Genomic DNA, 20,058 nt, shown 5'->3' with positions numbered 1-20,058 from the left:
CTCTTAGGATGGCCGCTCAAGTCCAGCCTCCTTCAACTGTCGCGTCACCCCTCGAGCCTTCTTTTTATCCAAATAAGCTCAGTTACTGTCAAAAGTGTTATGGCTTCACTTAGTTTTTTCTGGAATGCCCTTTATCCTTTCCTGGTCCTCATTTTAAAAACTAAGTTACAGCCACCTTGGCCAGAAGCCCCAGCCTCTGTTGCTCACCCCTTAGCCGAGTGGTTAGAGACATTTGCAGCCTAATTTTGAAGACTGACAACTGAGTTCAATTACCTGTAACCCTTACGAAGGAGGAAGGAGAGAACAGACTTCAGAGTTGTCCTCCGACCTACCACGTGCACCAAGGCATGCCCCACCCCCTAATAATAAGGAAAATTAAAATAAAAGAAGACAGAGATAAGCATCCATCTTCAGTACATAGAAAAATTTATCACGTAAACTTCAGTAAGTTACAGTTTTAAGATTATATTTTGGTTGCTAGGTGGTAGTGTGCACGCCTTTAATCCCAGCACTGGGAGGCAGAGGCAAGGAGATCTGAGTTTGAGGCCAGCCTGGTCTACAGAGTGAGTTCTAGTATATTCAGGACTCCATAGAGAAAGCTTGCCTTAAAAAAACCAAAATAAAATAAAATAACTTATATTTCTGTCAAGTAGGGCTAGGGCCTTTTTGTTGTTTTTAGATCTCCATATGAAGCCTTCATCAGGGACTTAAGAGGGACCACATGGCTTTAAAAACACGCAGCAAAAACAAAAATACTGGTTTTGCCATTTCATAACTGCACCCCTGCGCCCTTGTTTCCTTTGAGACAGGCCCAGGCTGCCCTGGGATGTCTGGGCCTCTGACGCTCCCGCCTCCAGGAGTGCTGGAATTACAGGCACTACCACTCCCGGTTTGGTGTTGTCCATTCCTGCCCCAGATCTTGGAGCCCAGCGTCTCCTAAGGGTATAATAATGTAAGGACACACATGTTGCAGCTCCTGAGAGCTTGTCCAACTTGACAGTGTCACCGTGCTGAGTTTTAGAAACATACTTTTTCAAGGGCTCTGGGAGGAGTTTTTCTCAAGTAGAGGATTACGTATTGATATCCCCAGTTCTTGACACAGAAGGCTGATCCAACAACGCATCAGATGGGAAACTTGCCTTCTGTGGCTTTGGAAACATGTTTGCTTTAAAAAAAGAGTTTTAAAATTAATCTAGCTTTGAGTTGGCATAGCTTACTAACGCAGTTGAAGAAAACTTATATTTACCCTCATGTAGTTTATGAATTTCTTGGAGGAAGAGTGAATGCTAATCCTTAGACTAGATGCACCAACTGACTGCCTGGCATGTCTGTGTTTGTGCCCATCTGTTACTGTGGCACCATGCCCATTATCATGGTGGCATGCCAGTGGCAGTGAGGCGTGGGAGCCAGCAAGGATGAATTGTTTGGATGGAATACACTATTCTGTAATACTAATTAATTTTGAGCTGATGAATCTACATGAGCTAATGTTAACCAAATGCAGCCCAAGTACTATCAGTGAAAATAAAATGTACTTTGACTCACACAGGAGTAAATCACAGACATTTTAGACTGCCACTGAGAGTAATTACAATAAATGTTTACTATGGTTCGAGCAATCCCTTCCTTTGTATAAAATGTAGAGTTTAAAAGAAAAAAAATGCATGTGTGTTCCTTATGGTAGAATGTGATTAGCAAGGAAGTCGTGTAACACTGTTAACTGCAGAGTTCATCCTACTTGTGTGGTTCTTGACAGTGTTGGATTTGAAAAGAAGCTCTGTTTAATTCCGTGCTTTGCCAATCCCAGTTCTATGATGGTGTGCTAATGAGAGTTGGGTGAGGTCAGGCTCTTCCACAGTTTGTTTTCTGTGCAGGTTTCTTTACTGGTTACGTGAGAATAATACCAGCTACACACACTCACTCCATCCAGACTTTGTCTCTGAATATGACAGCCAAATAAAGTGATAAGGTACAGAAAACCCAGGGGCTGAGTTAGTTACATTTATAAACACATGACATGTAACTTTCATTCTCCTACTGTGACAGCTAACCATAGCGAACAAGTTCTTACACATTTTTTCATAAGAAAAAAGCCAAAGGATCTTATGCAGACAGACACACCATTCTTTTTGTATCTTCCTTTTTACTTAATATATTTTGGAGATCTTTCCATATCATCCTATGAAACAAGTATTCCTTGAGCTCAGTTGCTCTGTTCTTAAAGGACATTTGATTGATTTCATTGTTGTCAAGCATAAGCGGTTCTGCAGCATACATTTTTGTATATATACCAGTGTAAATTAATCTGCTTACAGGACAAGTTTTTAGAGATAGACTTGTAAGTCAGACTTTATTGAGTATTAGGTTATGGTGGGTTTTGCCATTATCTTCCAGATAGTTATGCCAAATCCCCATGACTAGCTCTTTTTTCACACCAAATTAAATATATATTTTAGTACGTCTAGAATTGCGTTCCTATTTTTTCCTATTCTAGCTCTCTAACTCATTCCCTTATCTTCTAGTCTTGATATAATGTCCTTTTTGCAGTTGGCCATCAGCATTATGGAAGGCCTGCCCATCTGTACCAGTCTTACTGGGTCTTAGCCACGCCCCATTACTTAGCCACGCCCTCTTGCCCATTCTGTTTCTTGCTGTAGTAGAGATGAGTAGTTAAATCAGTGATTGTGTGGCTATCAATGCCTACAATATTGATAATTTGTCCCTTTAGAGAGAGGTTTGCAGACCTCTGTCTTAAGCTAATGTGCTTAATTTTGTGTGCTTTTAAGGTGGGTTTCTCATTGATCTGTCATTTGACTGCTCCACTTGGTGTGACTTTATCTTTCCCCCTTTTCCCAAGATTTTTTAGAGTATGTGGCTTAGAGGCTTCTCTCAGGTTGGTACAGCTTCTTCGGGTATTTTTGTACTTTGATTTCCCAAATTTGCTTTTGGCTCTAATTAGGGCTGTTAGGTAATTTGATGACATAGAACACATCTGCACTGTTTCCTGTCTTTGACTCTGAGCTTTAATTCGCAAGTTTTCCCTGGACCCTGGCTTCAGTTCCTAGTCTGGTGTTAAACCTGCCCAGAGGGATTTTAATTTCAGATCCTGTATTTTTTCAGTTCTGAATATTCTTTTGATTATTTTGTTTATTTTCTTCTGGCTTTACTGTATTATCTGTTTTGTCCATCTTTCAGTTATGATTTGTGACCATATTTTAAAATTCCTACTTGGTGATTCTGGTCTTAGCATCTGTCGTAAATTTGTTTCTACGCTGTTCTTCCCTCCCTCCCCCATCTCCCTTGACCATTTAGTTTCTGTCATTTTCCCTCTGTCCCCATCTCAAGTTTTGATCAAATTCTGGTTATTTAGGATAAAGCCTTTGGTGAGTCTGAAAAAAATACAACCCAAGAATAATGTAATTTTTTAAAAAAACAGATTTTTCTGTTGCACACTGTCCTCAGTGTGAGCCGACCACTTTGAAATAACTACATTAGTTTCAGGCTTTATGCTGTCTTTCCAGTGACTCTCTTCTTGTACCTCTAGCGCCATCCTGTCTGTGTGGCTCTTCCGTGGTTTGAAGAGGCCAGGGCGTCCCTGTGTGGGCGGGGAAGCTTCTCCTTGCGCCTTTCTCCAGCAGCGTGCCTCTCCCGCGCCCACTGCAAAGCCAAAACTCCTCCCTTGCAAAGACCTCGCTCACAGGTTCCTTTCCTTTGTTGAGTGGCTCCTTTTGTTCTCTTTTTCAGTCTGTCCTTATGTTTCATTTCCTTCATGTGTTGCCTTATGACTTATACTTTGCTTCCTAAGTGCATTTATCTTTCTTATTTATTAGAATGAAATCTCATGAGGGATCTCTCTCCTCCCACCCTGTTTTCCTTTTGTATGTCACCAATGCCAATGGGACATACAGGAGCGGGCACTGCGGGACGGAAGAGTAGTGTTTATTTGTCTCAACCTAGAGGAATAGTGTGAAGGTATTCATGACATTCTACACTGGCTTTTTAAATTCAGAGATTGTTGTCCTGTGGGGGAGAAGTTTAATGAAAAGTCTGGGGGAAAGCTTAGCAAGGGTTGAAGGAGCGTCTATACCATACACCCCTGTGGTCCTGTAAACGGTCTGTAGAGAAGACCGTCTCTGCTAGGGTGATTTTGGTTCCTCCTTTTAAAGGCCATAGTGGGTGACTGGGTGGTAAAGGGCAGTTGTAGTTGTAGTTTGTTTTTTTACATTTTTGTGTGTCGTGAGTGAACGACACATGCCTAAAGCTGTGCAGGGCTCTGCGGATCCAGCGGCAGTGTGGGCAGACTGGAGCCCTGGCGCTGCTACACAGCTTGTCAGGAAGGCCGGCAGCCTCGCTCAGCACTGCATCCGGTTGTGGTTCCCGCCCTTTCCTGCAGGTCCATTCACACTGGCCATTTGCCACCAGGAGTTCGTCTTCCTGTCAGGAATTTCTCAAAGCCCAGGGTTGAGAGTTTTCTGGCAGGCTTGGAAAATGTATCGTTTTCCCCCCTTGCCCCAGATTTTGATAGCTCCTGTTGGGGCTACACCTCTGATGGAAGTCACTGTCCCTCAGCACTTGTGCCACACCCTGAGTTTTAGACTTAAGTCTCAGGTGTTGTCCTTGCGCTGCACAGTTCTTTTTGAGGTGCACGGTGACTGCGCAGTGAGTACTAGTGCGTATTTCAGAAGACCCAGGGAAAAGACGTGGAAGGTTTCAGCACAGCAAGTGCTTGCGGGGACAGGTAAAAACCCTCAAAGGGCAAGCCCAGGGAGCTGAAGGGGAGAAGGAGAGCCACCTCCTGAAGGTTGTGTGCACATACACACACCGTAAAAAGTGTTCAAGGAGGTAGATGTCCTTACCCTGATTTGAACATGTGGTGTATCTGTATGTCAAATATTGCATGGTACCCTATAAATACACACGATGCTTATTTCAAAACACAGACAAGCTCAGCACAGTGATGCAGCCCCCGCAGTCCTGCAAGCCTGCAATCCCAGCACCAGCTCTGCAGAGGCACGAAGATCTTGAGTTCCAGGCCAGCCTTGTCTGTGTGCTGAGACTGTCTCAAAACTAGTCCTCTGAAATAAGTAAACATTAAACTTACTCAGAGATTCATGATAGCTAAAACCTGACTGAGGATTAATTGAGAGAAGTTGATAGATACATAGGCTCTGTCGTAGAAGGGTACCTTACTCTATGTGGCCAAGGGCGCACACAAAGGGCTGGTTGCAGTTTTTGTCTCTGCAGACATGCAGGTCTAGAAAAGACAAGGTCAGGGGGTTGGAGACTGGTCGAGCGTGTGAGAGAGCCTAGCTGTGGAGGGCTGGCAAGCTTGGAGAGACTGTCCTGTGAGTGATGTAGTGATTGCAGGACTTTGCTCATGTTTGAGAACTGAACAAAGTACACAGTCTTAGAATTGGAGAATGTTGTTATAAGTCACACCACAGTAAGGCCGACAAGACAGTTGTGTGATGCTCTGTCTCAAACTGCTGAAAAGCTTTTCTTTCTTTGAAAAAATTCAGTCTGTCATGGATGAATACTCCTATAAAATGTAATAAAAATAAATTACTAGAAAAATACAGTGAAAAAAGCATGTAAAATACCACCCTTTTATTAGTTTCAATAAACATAAAATTATACTGTCAAATTGCTCTTCCAAGTTTCCAAGTGTGTGTACTCTGAGTTTCTGTATGTAGCTTGTACTAGACTTTCTCAGGAAACACTTTGAGTGGCACTAATGAGCACTCGACACTTGGCTTCAGTTTCCTCTTAATTTATATTGCCTTGACAAGGAGTGGAGAAGGAGAAAGGCAGGGCGTTATACTGAGTTCTGGACCTTAGCTTCATGAAGGAGAAAGGCCATTAATACTCTACAAACACACTTCCGCCTCGCAGGTTGTTCTGCAAGACTGGTCTTGTTGCTTTGGGCGGTATTCCGCTTTATTCTGGTAGAATACAAACACACTTCCTGGTCACAATAAGGCTCCCTTTAGTTTTTCAGCGATGTGGTTCCTGTTCCTTGAAACTTTAAAGCATATTTTGAATGAGACAGGAAAAGTTATACCATTTAACACCACAAGATGTCACTTATGTAAAAATAAAGTTGGTTCCCTGATATTGCAGGTTATTAGTAAGTGAAGAGGCAGGTAAATAAAAAAAAAGAAGTATGCATGTGAAACAGGTACAGCTTTTTAGCAGTGTTTCAAATGCTGCTAGTTCAATACCATTTCAAAACAGGCATCTTGAAATTATAAGCATTTCTTAATTTCTAAGGGTCATATAGTAGCACATGCTGCTGGTCATTTGCATCTACATCATGAAGGCGGAGACACAGGAGCAAGAGGAGCCCATGCACATGAACTGGAAGGTGTCAGTGCTTCTGGTTCTTCCTGCTCTGGTGACAAGTGAAGGGGAGTAGGGAAGGGGCCAGTAATTACAGTGACTGTCTGGGAGGTCATGTGACAGGGGTGGGAAGTTGCATTGAGCAGGGCCTGGGGATTATTTCCTCCTTTGGACCTCAGAGTTGTTAGTCCTTTCCTGGGGCAACACAAAAGCCATCAGTGTTTGCCTTGATGACTGTCTTTTTTGTTAAACAAGAACCAAACCTTTGCCTTTAATATCTAGATCTTGTTCTCTAGCTTTTAGTTTGCGAGAACAGGTCAGGACGCAGGGTGGCTAATAGAGGCCTTGTCTGCCTGAGTGGAAGAAGAACCAGCCAGGTTCCCATTAGGACTGAACAAGGTGATGCCTGGGTGAGAGGTTGGCAGGTCCTAAAATTGATGTTTCACTCTTTCTCATTCATTTCTCTCTCAATGTAACACTGGAGGAGAGTTCTGGAACATTCTTAGGGAAAAGGAAAGGACATAGGAGAAAGCTCTTTTCTTTTTCCAACATTTGGGTATCAGATTATTTCTTTTTATTAAGTTTCTATCTAATTCCATTTTGTTTTCTTAACATGGATATAATTTAAAAGATTTCTTTTAGATTTTACTGTTTTCACTTAGACAAATATCATGATGTAAAATGTGAAAATGGACCAAGTAGAAGGACAAGTTTCCTTGTAGTGCCATTGTCATGCCCCTTCCCCGCCCCACCTGCCCCATCCACCCCACCTGCCTCACCTGCCCCACCTGCCCCACCTGCCTCACCTGCCTCACCTGCCCCACCTGCCTCACCTGCCCCACCTGCCCCATCCGCCCCACCTGCCCCTTCCACCCCACCTGCCCCACCTGCCCCACCTGCCCCACCTGCCTCACCTCCCCCTTCCACCCCATCCGCCCCACCTGCCCCAGCTGCCCCACCTGCCCCAGCTGCCCCACCTGCTCCACCTGCCCCTTCCACCCCACCTGCCCCAGCTGCCCCAGCTGCCCCACTTCTTCCTGTTGTCTTTCAGCGTTAAAGGGACTGAGATGTTGTAAGACGGGATTCTAGGTTTACTACAGTGAGAGTTTGTAGCATTTTCATACTTAGTGGTTGTATGTCTTCAGAGACAGGCTTTTCTCTTAAAATATTCTCTTAAAATACTTAAGATTTAAGTGTTACTCCTGCATGCATGTAAGTATACTGTGTATGAGCCTGGTGAGGGTTGGATCTCTTGGAACTGGAATTAGAGACTGTTATGAGCCAGAGCCACCTTGTGGGTTCTTGGAATGGAGTCTCTGTCCTGTGGAAGAAAAGCAAATATTCTTAACTGCAGAAGTATCTCTCCAGGCCCACAGTTAGTTTTTGTCTGTGTGTTTGGGGGCAGGCAGTGTTCCAGAGAGTGCATATGGAGGTCAGTTACCTTCCACCTCGTTGAGGCCAGGCCTCTCTAGTTGGCGCAGATGTGCTGTGTGCTCCAGGATGGTTGGCCCACAGGCTTCTGGGTGGTTTTCCATCTCTGCCTCCGTCTCACCATAGAGGGCTAGGATTATAGATGCATGCCATTGTTGCCAGCTTTTTAAGTAGGCCCTGGGTCTTGAACTCTGGCTATTAGGCTTGCGTGTATGATGCCTTTACCCACTGAGCCATCTTCCCAGCCTAGCAGTTCTTACACATAGCTATTTCTAATATTTAATTAACATAAAAGCACTGGTTATATTTTAATTGGATGTTTTAATTACTATAGGGTTTGGTTTTGTTGTTGTTGTCTCCTGCCATGGTGATTATTATAAAAGTAAAGGTAAACTTTTTTCATAATATTCTTTCTGGGGGAAAATGAAAGTATGGCTTAGCCCTTTTTTTTTTTAAACATTTAAACCCTATATTCATTTGCCTAGGTTGCCATAACACAACTCCATGCATAACCAATAGAAACTTCGTAGGTTTTGAAACTGGCAGATCAAGGTATCAGCAGCTTTGTCTTTGAGGCCTTTCTCTTCTGGTGGGCTGTGTCCCTGCCTGGCCACTGCTCGCTGTGTGGGCTCTTATCCCCATCCCTTCTTCAAAGATTGTCATGGTCGGCATAGGGCCCACCCCCACATTCTCAACAAAGGCTGTCTGCACACGGCTTAACTTCAGTGTGGACGGGGGTAGGGGCTGTATGGACGGGGTGAGGCAGGAGGCAGTTAGCTAGTCTTTAGTAGTAGTGTTGCTGGTGACTGCAGCTGCGACACTGAGCTTCATTCCCAGCTCTAGCCAGTTTTTCTTTTTTGTTATTTTTTTTTAAAGACTTAAGTGTTAGTCAGGGTTCTTTAGGGGAACAGAGCTTACAGAATGAGTCTATATATAGTCAGAAAGGGGATTTATCAGAATGGCTTACAGGCCGTGGTCTAGAAAGTCCAACAACGGCTGTCTACCAACAGAAGGTCCAAGAATCCAGTAGTTGTTAGTCCACGGGGCTGGGCGTCTCAGCTGGTGTTCAGTATCCCCAGAATCCTGAGGAAGTGGGCTCTAATGCCAGTGAAGCAGTGGCCTTGCTAGCCAGGCCAGATCAAGCAGGCCTAGAGTGAAACGGTATCTCTTCCGTGTCCTTTATATAGGCTGCCAGCAGAAGGTGTGGCCCGATTGGAGGTGGCTTTTCTCACATTGGAAGATCCGTGTCTTTCCATTTCAAATACTTTAATTAAGAAAAAGTCCTTAACAGCTTTCTGGGTTTTAGTTTATTCAAGTTGTTGACCAAGGATGGCCATCACAATGGCAGGTATAAAAGTGCACAGTTTGTATGCCTGCTGCCCTGAAGGCCAGAGCTGGGTGCCACATCCCTTGGAACTGGAGTCAGTGAATGTTTTCAAGCTTCTGTGTGGGTGCTGGGAACCAAACCCTGGTCCTCTGCAAGAGCAGCCAGTCTCTAACCCACTGAGGCACCTCTCCAGCCCCTCAGTTGTTCCTGGTGGGTGCTGGCTGAGTATGTTTAGTATGACTTTTAAGCCTCAAGTAAGAAGGCTGTGTATCTGAAGTGCCAAGGCTGCACAGATTGGTGTTTAAGTGTCATCTTAGGAGGGTCTTTTGGATGTTTTCTTTCTTTTTTTTAAATTATATTTTCACTTATTTTGTGTTTGGGCATGTGTGTTTGTCAGAGTGTGCATGTGGAAGTCAGGGAACATGTAGGAGTTGGTTCTTTCCTTCTGCCGTGTGGCTCCCAGTGAGTGAATGCAGGTTGCCAGGCTTGCTGTTGGTGCCTTTACCTGCTGAGCATCTCACTGGCCCCTCTTCTGTGGGTTTCATTTGCTTGTTGAATGTGTTGTATGAAGGAGCCGTGTGAATGGATTTTTTTGTTTTTTTGAGACAGGGTTTCTCTTGTAGGCCTGGCTGTCCTGGACTCGTTTTGTAGACCACAGGCTGGCCTGGAACTTAAAGTGACCCACCTGCCTCTGCCTCCCGAGTACTGGGATTAAAAGTGTGAGCCACCACACCTGGCGTGAGTGGATTTTTAAGAGATATATTTCACAGTTTGCTGTAGACTGGCAGACTGCAGCTCATGAACTAGTGCTTGTAGTTAGCTTCACTTGTGACTCTCTAGGCCAGGAGCTCTCAATCTGGGTTGTGGCGTTTCATGCATCAGATATCCCTGCATATCAGCTATCTACATTATGATTCATAACAGTAGCAAAATTACAGTTAAGAAGTAGCAATGAAACACTTTTGTGGTTTCAGGGTCACCACAACATGAGGAACTGTTTTAAAGGTTGCAGCATCAGGAAGGTTGAGAACCACTGCTAGGCTCTGTGTCCCAACAGCTTCCCTTAGTAACTTGAACAGTTTCTTCTGATGAGATTTAAATTCTTGAATAGACATGAATTTACACCCTCATTTCAAAGTCTGCAATTAATGGCTTGTTTGTCTGATCCCATGTGGTCTTCTCAGGTGTAATTTCCCATTGTCTTTAGAACTAAATGTCTTGTTTATACCCGTGGATAAGGTGCTGTAACACTCCTTCTTGTCTTTTAGAATTAGGATTTCATATAGCCAGCTGCCCACGTAAGCCTTACACTAGAAACCTTTGACGGATGTGCATGCTGGTGAGAGCACCATCACAGGAGCAGCGTCTTCACAGCACCCTGTGCTCCCTCTCCCTCCTCCATGGTGCACTAGTTAACATGCAGCTGCCTTCTGTACTATGGCTGAGTTGAATGCTGTATTTGAATTAGCCCTGCCTTCCCCTTTTCTGCTTGCTTCTTTGACTCAGAACGATTGTAAATGTTCATTTAACCTGTTGTAAGTTCTTTATCATTACTGACAGGTAAATACCTCAACATATGACTTAGTCACATTTTGCTGATGGACATTTAGGTTTTTTTCAAGTTGCTTACTATTATGAAATTACTATAACTAGATTTACTACAGATATTTTCATAAGTCGTTGTATGAGTATGTGCTTTTATTTCTCTTTGGAGAGGAACATATACTTAAATTTGTAAGAATTTCCTGTTTTTCGACACAATTTTATCATATTTCTACCAACAACAGTGTGGGAATTCTGGGTGTTCCATGTACAGGCTAGCATTTATTTATATTTATTTATTTATTTATTTATTTATTTATTTATTTTTAGCATTTATTCTTATCAGTCCTTTTTAAAGCTCTTGTGTGGGTGGGTAATGGTACCTCTTTGCATTTCTTTGAAGAACAAGGATAAAATTCTAGGAATTTATGTTGTTGCGATGTCTTCTGTGGTAAAGTGGATGCTTGACTCTTACCTTTTAAAATGTAATTGTCAGTGAGTTGCAATCACTGCAAAGATGCTTCTTAGTTTTTATTTCAGGGTCCCTGAGAAGTCACATTGAGTTGAAAGATATGCTATAGAGGTGCCCTGTGTCCCTCGCCATTGCTGATGAGTTTACCTTTGCTGAGCTCTCTATTAAAGCACACCCAGGACGTAGACACTGCTGCAGTTCATCAGTTGTTTGCAGATCTGCCCAGTTTTACCTGTATCATTCCTGTTTGTATGACTAGCTCTGTCTTGTCATTTCTTGCTGTTCGCTCCAGGGATCTCTTCTGTGTCCAGCCTCCAGCTCTGTTGCTGTAAGACGTGGCCTTGCAGGACTAGAGTCCATGGTCAGCCTACTTCTCTGGAGGGTTAGATCGTAACAGCGAGGGCTAGCCACGTGTGGCCAGTGAGCCGTACCGTGGAGGCACAGAAACAAATAACCACAGCCAGTTGTGGGGAATAATCTGAGCCCTATCTGCTACACCGGGGAGGGGCATGAAAGCATAATCCAAGAATAATGTCATGGTTTTGAAGAAATGAAGTCACATGACCGCTGTCTTGTTTTCTTATAAGCACTCAGACTTCTCTTCGCAGGACACCATTCTGCACCGTATTCCAACAGGCTCTCAGCGTGCAGCCCTGTTGGCTTGGTCAGCTTATGTCTTACCTCTTGTATTTCACTATTAACACAAGGAAAAAAACCCAGCTCATTTCATCAACATGCTGCCTTTGAAATAGCCTCATTTAAATATCCAGTGTCATAACTTCCTGACCTCCTTTTTTCCTCCTCCCGTCTGACTTCTCCCTCCTTTTCCCTTCCCTCTTTCCCTTCCCTTCCTTACTCCTTTCCCGACCCCTGCCCCCTCTGCTCACAGGTTCTCCTGTGTTAGTTAGGCTGGTCTTAAACTCAGGCTCAAGTGATTCTCTTGCCTCCGCCTCCCAAGTAGCTGCACTGCAGACGTGCACACAGCTCCTCACCGAGCTCCTCCTCGCACTTCAGCGCTGCTCTCCTTAGGACACCTGAGCAGAGTTCACCAAGGGGCTCTGCTGCTGCTCATAACGCAAATCCCCTTTCCCTGTCTTCCTTTCTGTCTAAGACCTTAGATTCATCTTTAACACATGGACTTCTCTCTGCTCCTATAATAAACACACACACACACACACACACACACATATGTATATATATATACATACACACACACACACACACACACACACACACACACACACACACACACACATATATATATTTGTTTTTTTGAGAGAGGGTTTCTCTGTGTAGCATTGCCTGTCCTGGACTCACTATGTAGACCAGGATGGCCTTGAACTCACATCCATCCACCTGCCTCTGCTTCTTTTCCTAATGTATATTTTAGAACTCCTTTCCCTACTCCTGAGTTCCAAAAGTAATTTTTGTAGTCACTGTACTTCTGGGTGCTAAGTTCTGCCTTAGCTTGCCAGGCCAGGAGTGCTAAACAGAGCCTTCCATCACACAGCTCTGGCTGCAGCCCAAGGACAGAGCGTTTGTGGGCTAGTTTTCCTGAGTCAAGAACTCTTTGTTTAGCAATCTGTCTTCAAAATTATTTCATTGTATTTAATGAAAAGTGAAGAGAGATATGGCTTGTATATTTTCCTTGATGGGCTGAGAGCACATTTGTGACCTTCCCCCCAGGAGATTAGAAGACTGGTCATGACCAACATAAACCGATGGCCAGTCCTCCTCTGCAGCTCTACAAGGAAAGGCACAGATAGCTTTGAATAGCGCTAGGCTGTCCTAAGGCTGGTTTTTCCGAGACAGGGTTTCTCTGTGTAACCTTGGCTATCCCTGGACTCACTTTGTAGACCAGGCTGGCCTTGAACTCACAGCAATCTGCCTGCCTCTGCCTCCTGAGTGCTGGGATTAAAGGTGTGTGCCACCATGCCCAGCGTTTTCCTTGATGTTATGTCAAAGAATTTGAAGTAAGAGGCTCTGTGTGCCGTGTTCTCGTTGACATTCCATCGGCAAACTGCTGAAGGGCAGCTGTGATTCTTACCTTGGTGTCACTGGGCTTTATGACAGTGTGTGGCATAGACTTTGTAGGATGAAACAGGAGACCAACCCTTGATTGTCCGAGTGCAGCTACTTACTGTCGTCCCCTTGTGCTGTTTCCAGCTCTCATAAACATGACAGATTTTAATAGCTATCTTTTGCAAAAAGTCCAAATATAGAGTTATATCTTCTCTTTTGTAATAGGAATGAAGACCTGAAACAGATGCTGGAGAGCAACAAGGATTCAGCCAAACTAGACGCTATGAAGCGGATTGTCGGGGTAGGTCACGCTCCACGCGCCAGCCTTCAGTCCACAGATTCCGACTGTGTAAAGGCCTCGTGTGAGTCCTCAGCCAGCGCTTACCAAGCATTTCAGTTCTCTCAAGTCAGACTGTTTGGCTTCAGATAGCAAAAAGTATCATTGCATCCTTGTTTGCTATGATATTTTCCAAAATGGATAATTGGAAGAAGCTCTGGTTCCCAGAGAAGAAACTTTAGCAAATGAAATAAGAAGTGATTATATTGCCAGTGAAATTCATTGTGAGAATGGTAGATTCTGTGGCAATAGCGCCTATGTAAATGGACACCACTGTTTTCAGGAATTAAGTTTCTAGCTGAAGGGACTTAGAAAAGGTATTTATTTAAGCAAATCAGGGCGCTTGATTAAGAGATCAAAGTTGACTGGATGAAGGAGTGGTATTAAAATAAAAGAAAGAAAAAAAGCACTTCCTATTAATTAAAGCATTTCTAAGAAATACTGACAGTACAGGTACAAAAGGTAAAATATTGGAAATGGATCCAAACTTAGAAAGGTTAAAACTGCTTACCAAGGAAGAGAAAAGGAGCTCAGCATGTGTTAAAGAATGAGATGACAGATTGTTCAGCTGCTATTACTAGTTAATTCTCACTGCCTCAAACTACACTGTGCTAAGTAATTTTCTTTAAAATTATTTGTTTAGGGCTGGAGAGATGGCTCAGAGTTTCAGAGCACTGCCTGCTCTTCCAGAGATCTTGAGTTTAATTCCCAGCAACCACATGGTGGCTCACAACCATCTATAATATGATCTGATGCCCTCTTCTGGCATATAGGCACATATACAGGCAGGACACTATATAAAAATAAATAAATAAATCTTTAAAAATTATTTATTTAATAAATAGCAATGTGTATTGCTGTTTAAACTTTTCCTGCTGTGGTGGTTCTAACGAGAATGGCTCCCATACATGTTTGAGTGTTTGGTCTCCAGTTAGTGAACAGTTTGGGAAGATTGGAGTAGGTATGTCACTGTGGGTGGGCGTTGAGGTTTTAAATCCTCACACCAGGCCATGTGTGTCTGTGTCTGTGTGTGTCTGTCTGTCTGTGTCTGTGTCTCTCTCTCTCTTTCTGTCTCTCTCTCAGTAGAAAGTTTTGGTATCTTTAAAAACTTACAATGTAAACGTTTTTGTTTTAGTCCCAGGTGTGGGATATGGGGCTGATTCCGATTGTCTACAGCCGTAAACTGTTTGCCTCATGTGGGCTCTGAGAGGGGCTCCTTTCTTTGTCAGCTGCAGATACTTAAATTCTGAAGACTTTGGGGAGGGAATAAATGCTTGTGTGTGTGTGTGTGTGTGTGTGTGTGTGTGTGTGTGTGTGTGTGTGTGTGTGTGTGTTTGTGTTTGTGTTGTTCAAGAAAGAAGAAGACTGCAGTTTGATGAGAAGTTGGAGATAGCCTGAAAGATTGGACTTGCCCAAAAGAACCCACTCACCCTAATCAGCCGAAGTAGCTAAAGATAGCTACTCCCCTTTTCCCCACTAACCTTCTTTATCTCCTACTTGGTGTTGGGGTGAAGGAAGGTAGAGATAAAAGGAACTAAAATAAAATAGATTTGGGGGGGGAAAAAAAGGACGCCAACACGCTCCCTCTGCCTGCTGCCTGTGGATCAGGATGTAAAGCCCTCAGCTCCTGCTCCAGCGCCACTTCCCTGCCTGCTTCCCTGCAGGGCGACCATGGACTGACCTCCCACTTAAGCAAGCGCCACTCCCCCTCCCCCCACCTTACATGCTTTCTTTTATAAGAGTTGCCTTGGTCATGATATTTCCTCACAGCAGTAGAGCAATAACCCAGACACCCTTATTAAATAGTTACTAATGCTTGACTGGACCTTTAAAAGGCACAAATCAAGTCTACTTTTTGCAGTGAGTTCCTAAAATCGCTTTCATGGTTTCAGCTTGTATTCCTGCAACTCTCAGGCATGTATTGACATGCAAAGCAAAGAGTGCCCTTAGGGCTTCAGACTGTGCCTATAACATTCCATTAAAGAATTAATTTTACCAAACCCTAGGATACTGTTGTAATTCCTGCTTCAGAGGTAGGGTAAGTATGTTAAATATTTGATAAAAATTAGCCAGATGTGATGACCCACGCCTGTAATCCCAGTACCCTGGGAGGCAGAGGCAGGCAGATCTCTGTGAGTTCGAGGCCAGCCTGGTCTACAAAGTTAGTCCAGGGATAGCCAAAGCTACACAGAGAAACCTTGTCTTGGAAAACCAGCCTTAGGACAGCCTAGCGCTATCCAAAGCTTTCTGTGCCTTTCCTTGTAGAGCTGCAGAGAAGAGGAGGACTGGCCATCGGTTTATGTTGGTCATGACCAGTCTTCTAATCTCCTTGGGGGAAATTCACAAATGTGCTCTCAGCCCACCAAAGAAGATACATAATCCAGGCATGGTGGCACGTGCATTTGACACCACCAATTGGAAGACAGATGAATTTCTGTGAGTTCAGGGCTACCCTACTCTATGTAGCAAGTTACAGGACAGTCAAGGCTACATAGTGAGACACTGCCTCAAATAAATAAATAAATAAAAATAAATGCACACATATTTAAATTACATTTATGATACAGTACAGATTATGAGGTTAATTGTAGTGGAAACTTTTGTTGTCTTTCAAAACTCAGTTATGTAAACATGTTTTGAACCCAACAACTCTAAGCAGCAGGAGGCAGCTAAGGAGAATTATGCCCTCTCTCCCATTAACCTCTCCTACCTGGTGTGGCGGCAGAAGGTATGGAAAGGGATTAGGGTGGATAAGGGTTGGAAGGGAGAAAGAGATATAAAGAACTGCAATAGTTTTTAAAAAAACAGCTACAATTAATCATTATTTTTTATTTCTTTGACAAATATAGAAAAAACGATTATATGTTACATGTTTTAATTTTTATCTTTTTGTTGTTGTTTTGTTTTCAGAACAGGGTTTGTCTGGACAGGTCTTGTGCATGCTGTCAATATTGTTGAGTTCACACATGTGCATCCTCTCTGTGTGTTGGAGAACACTGTTTCCTTGAAGCCATCTATCTGATTCCTCTGACTTTTATAACTTCCCCCTCCTCTTCCACATTCAACCTTGAGGCTGGGTGTGGTTGTGAACAGCTAGAACCCTGGCAGTCAGGATACAGATGAGCAAACCTTTCGTAGTTCAAGGCCAACCTAGCCAACATAGCCAGTTCCAGGACAACCAGAGACAGCTGGAGAAACTGTGTCTCAAAAAACAAAGCTAGCTAACCAACCAACCAACCAGCTAACCAACCAACCAGCCAACCAACCAACCAACCAGCCAACCAACCAGCCAACCAACCAGCCAGCCAGCCAGCCAGCCAGCCAGCCAGCCAGCCACAGCTCTAGAACCGGGGCAATGGAGTTAACTCTTGAACACTAGCTTACTTAAATTGATTGGTCTAAACCATGTGCCCTGAAGCCACGTACCTCCCTGAGCCTTGTGGGATTCCATGTAGCACTGAGCTGCACGTTGTGGGTCTCTGCTGAATACCATCTACTGCAAGAAGCTTCTGACAAGGATTGAGTGTAGTAATGATCTGTAGGTAAAGCAGTAAGTTTTACTGCTGTGTCCATTTAGCATAAAAATAGTAGTACATTTTCCTCTAGAGCTCATGGCCTGTCTAGGCACAGGTCTGTCTGCGACATTTTTAATGGACATATATATAATCTATATGACAGCTGTACCAAGAAGGCAAGATTGGAAGAGTCCACATTGTCATAAGTTTAATGTGTTTTACTTGACCTGATCAGTGTTAAGTCTGAGTAGATTCAGTACGATTTTATATATGTATCTGTCTGTCATTTATATGTCTATCTCTCTGTCCCTCCATCTGCCTTTCCACTCTTTTACCTCTTTTACTCCTTAGGAAGAAACATTACAAAATTACACAAAACTTGAAAACTTAATATAAAATAAAAATTCTAGATTTTAAAAAGTAGGTAGGGAGCCAGGTGGTGGTGGCTCATACCTTTAATCCTAGCTCTCGGGAGGCAGAGGCAGGCAGATCTCTGTGAGTTCCACTCTGGTCTACAGAGTGAGTTCCAGGACAGCCAAGGTGACACGGAGAAGTCCCGTCTCAGAAAAGATAAATAAACAAAAAGTAGCTAGGAGGTGTCCTAGTTTGTAAAGCACTTGGCTTGTGAGATGTCGTAGTTACTACTCTTTTGCTGAGAAGGCATACCATAACCAAGCCAACCTTTATAAAAGAGAACATTTAATTGGGGGTGAAAGGGTTAGTCCGTTATTACCATGGTGGGAAGCACACAGGCTTGGCACTGGAGCAGTAGCTCAGGGCCTCACATCCTGACCCACAGACACAGACCCTGGCCTGGCCTATCCCTAGTGGCATACCTTCTCACACAAGACACACCTTCTAATCTTCCCAAACAGTTCATTAACTGGGGACTCAGTATGCAAATATATGATCCCATGGAGACCTTTTTATTCAGACTGCCACATTCCACACCTTAGCCCTTATATAGGTCCTCATAGTCTTTGACAGTTTCAACACTGTTTAAAAATCCAAAGCTCTTCTGAGACTGAAGGCAGTCTCTTAACTGTAACCCCCTGTAAAATCAAAATCTAATAGCAGATAACATACTCCCAACACACAGTGGCACAGAATACACACTACCACTCCAAAAGGACAGTGAGGAAATGCCGGAGCAAAGCCAAGACTGAAAACCAGCAGGGCAAACTACAAGTCCTGTAAGTCCATGTCTGATGTCAAAATACTCCAAATTCTTCCAGCTTTGCTGACTGCAGCGTCTTTCTCTCTGGGCTGTTCCACATGTGGTCTGCAGCTGGTACCCTGGCTTTGGCATCGCCAACATCTTGGAGTCTCCAACACAACCCAGGCTTCACCTCTGGCCTCTTCAGGCTTCCATGTGTGGACTGCCTCGCCAAACCCATGGCCTTGTCAGCTTGCCTTAAGAACAGCAGGGGAAGCCTCCACAGCCCCTTTCCTGTTCCTTTCTTGACTCTAAAGCCAGAGCAGGGGGCCCAAGCTGCCAAGTTTTTCTGCTTGCTGGGCCTGGAACCTGGGCCGGGAACCTGGGCCCTTCTTAATTACATTTGCATAAGCCTTCAGTTGTTAGTTGTCTCCTTAGCTACTTAAGCTTTCTTCAGTGCCTTTGCACAGGTTGGCAGCATAGCTGGGTTTGTCCTGAGGTCACTTCTCCTTTCATTACATGTAGGGTCAGGATTTTATTTACATTGAAACCTTTTATCTCCCTGTGTTCCAGCATTACGTTTCCTGGTGCTTTTTTCCTTCTTGTGCTGTACATTCTATTTTTCATTGCCCTACTTTTTCCTTTTCATTCTAGATCTGGATAAGTGTGATCACTAATAACTACACAACAGAGTCAATGCTAGACTGTCTTAAAATCTCCTCTGCCAACCATTAATCCAAAATTTCAATTTAGCTCCAGACAAAATGTTAAGACAAGGGCGAAAAGCAGATCTTGGCCAACGGATCACAAGGCCACTTACTAATATTCTTCCCCTCTGAAACCTTGAGCTGGGACCACATTGCTTTCAGAACTACTGTCTTCCATGCTCCTAATAGTACGGGTCAGCAAGCCTTGCTTAAAGCACTCAACTGCTTTTCTAGTCCATTTCCCAAAGTCTTGTAACATGCATGGTCAGGCCTGCCATGGCAATACCCCAGTTCTTGGTATAAATTCCTGACTTAGTTACTGTTGGGTCTGAAGAAACTCCTTTTCCCAAATTCTGGCAGTTGGAGAAAAGTCAACAACATTCCCTCAGGAACTTGGGAAGGTGGTTCCCGTATCCCAGAGTCATTCTCCTTGTCTTACATAAGGAACCAGTGACATGCCTGTGGCGTCATTCATCATAACAAGGTCTATGCCAGCCATACAGGCTCCCTCAGGCCCTACAACAATTTAAAACCACCCACCCCAGCACACAGGCTGCCTTTTCCCAGCTCCCAGCTCCCTATAACCCCGAAGATTACCCAGCCCTCAGGTGTTCCTTTGTTTTCCCAAGAGAAACCTTGGCAGTTTGGAATGGCTATTTTGGTTTTCTTATTGTTCCTCTTGCATTCAGTAACTGCTCTGTTGCTGTGACTTGGTGACCAAGGTAACTCATAAAATAAAGCATTTAATTGGGGGCTTGCTTATAGTTTTAGAAGGTTACTCTATTATCATTATGGTGGGAAGCAGAGAGACATGGCACTGGAGGAGTAGCTGAAAGTTTTACATCCTGATCCATAGGCAGCAGGCAAAGAGAGAGGGACTGGGAGGAGAGGGAGAGGGAGAGAGAGAGAGAGAGAGAAGCTGGGTTTATAGCTGTGAAGAGACACCACGACCATGGCAACTCTCATAAAGGATAGCATTTAATTAGGTTGCCTTACAGTTTCAGAGGTTTAGTCCATTGTCATCATAACAGGGAACATTGGAGCGTGTAGGCACACATGGTGCTGGAGAAGGAGCTGAGAGTTCTATCTACATCTTGATCCAAAGGCAGCGAAAGGAGACTGTGTGCCAAACTGGGTATAGCTTGAGCACATGAGACCTCAAAGCCTGCCCCCATAGTGATACAGGTCCTTCATCAAGGCCACATCTACT

At 43.9% G+C, this 20,058-nt stretch overlaps 1 protein-coding gene across 2 annotated transcripts in view; it reads left to right on the top strand.

Moving 5' to 3' along the window:
* The window catches only part of AP3B1 (adaptor related protein complex 3 subunit beta 1), a 208,584-nt gene that overhangs the window by 20,306 nt on the left and 168,220 nt on the right, over window positions 1-20,058 (top strand). For both annotated transcript variants that reach the window (XM_084800657.1, XM_084800656.1), the window contains exon 2: window positions 13,359-13,434. In XM_084800657.1, the coding sequence (XP_084656783.1) occupies window positions 13,359-13,434 (76 nt within the window). The remainder of the gene's footprint in view (window positions 1-13,358; window positions 13,435-20,058) is intronic.

This window comes from Acomys minous (genome assembly GCF_964271855.1).
Source record: "Acomys minous genome assembly, chromosome: 11".
Taxonomy (NCBI): Eukaryota; Metazoa; Chordata; class Mammalia; order Rodentia; family Muridae; genus Acomys; species Acomys minous.
This window is presented reverse-complemented; position numbering and strand designations above follow the sequence as displayed.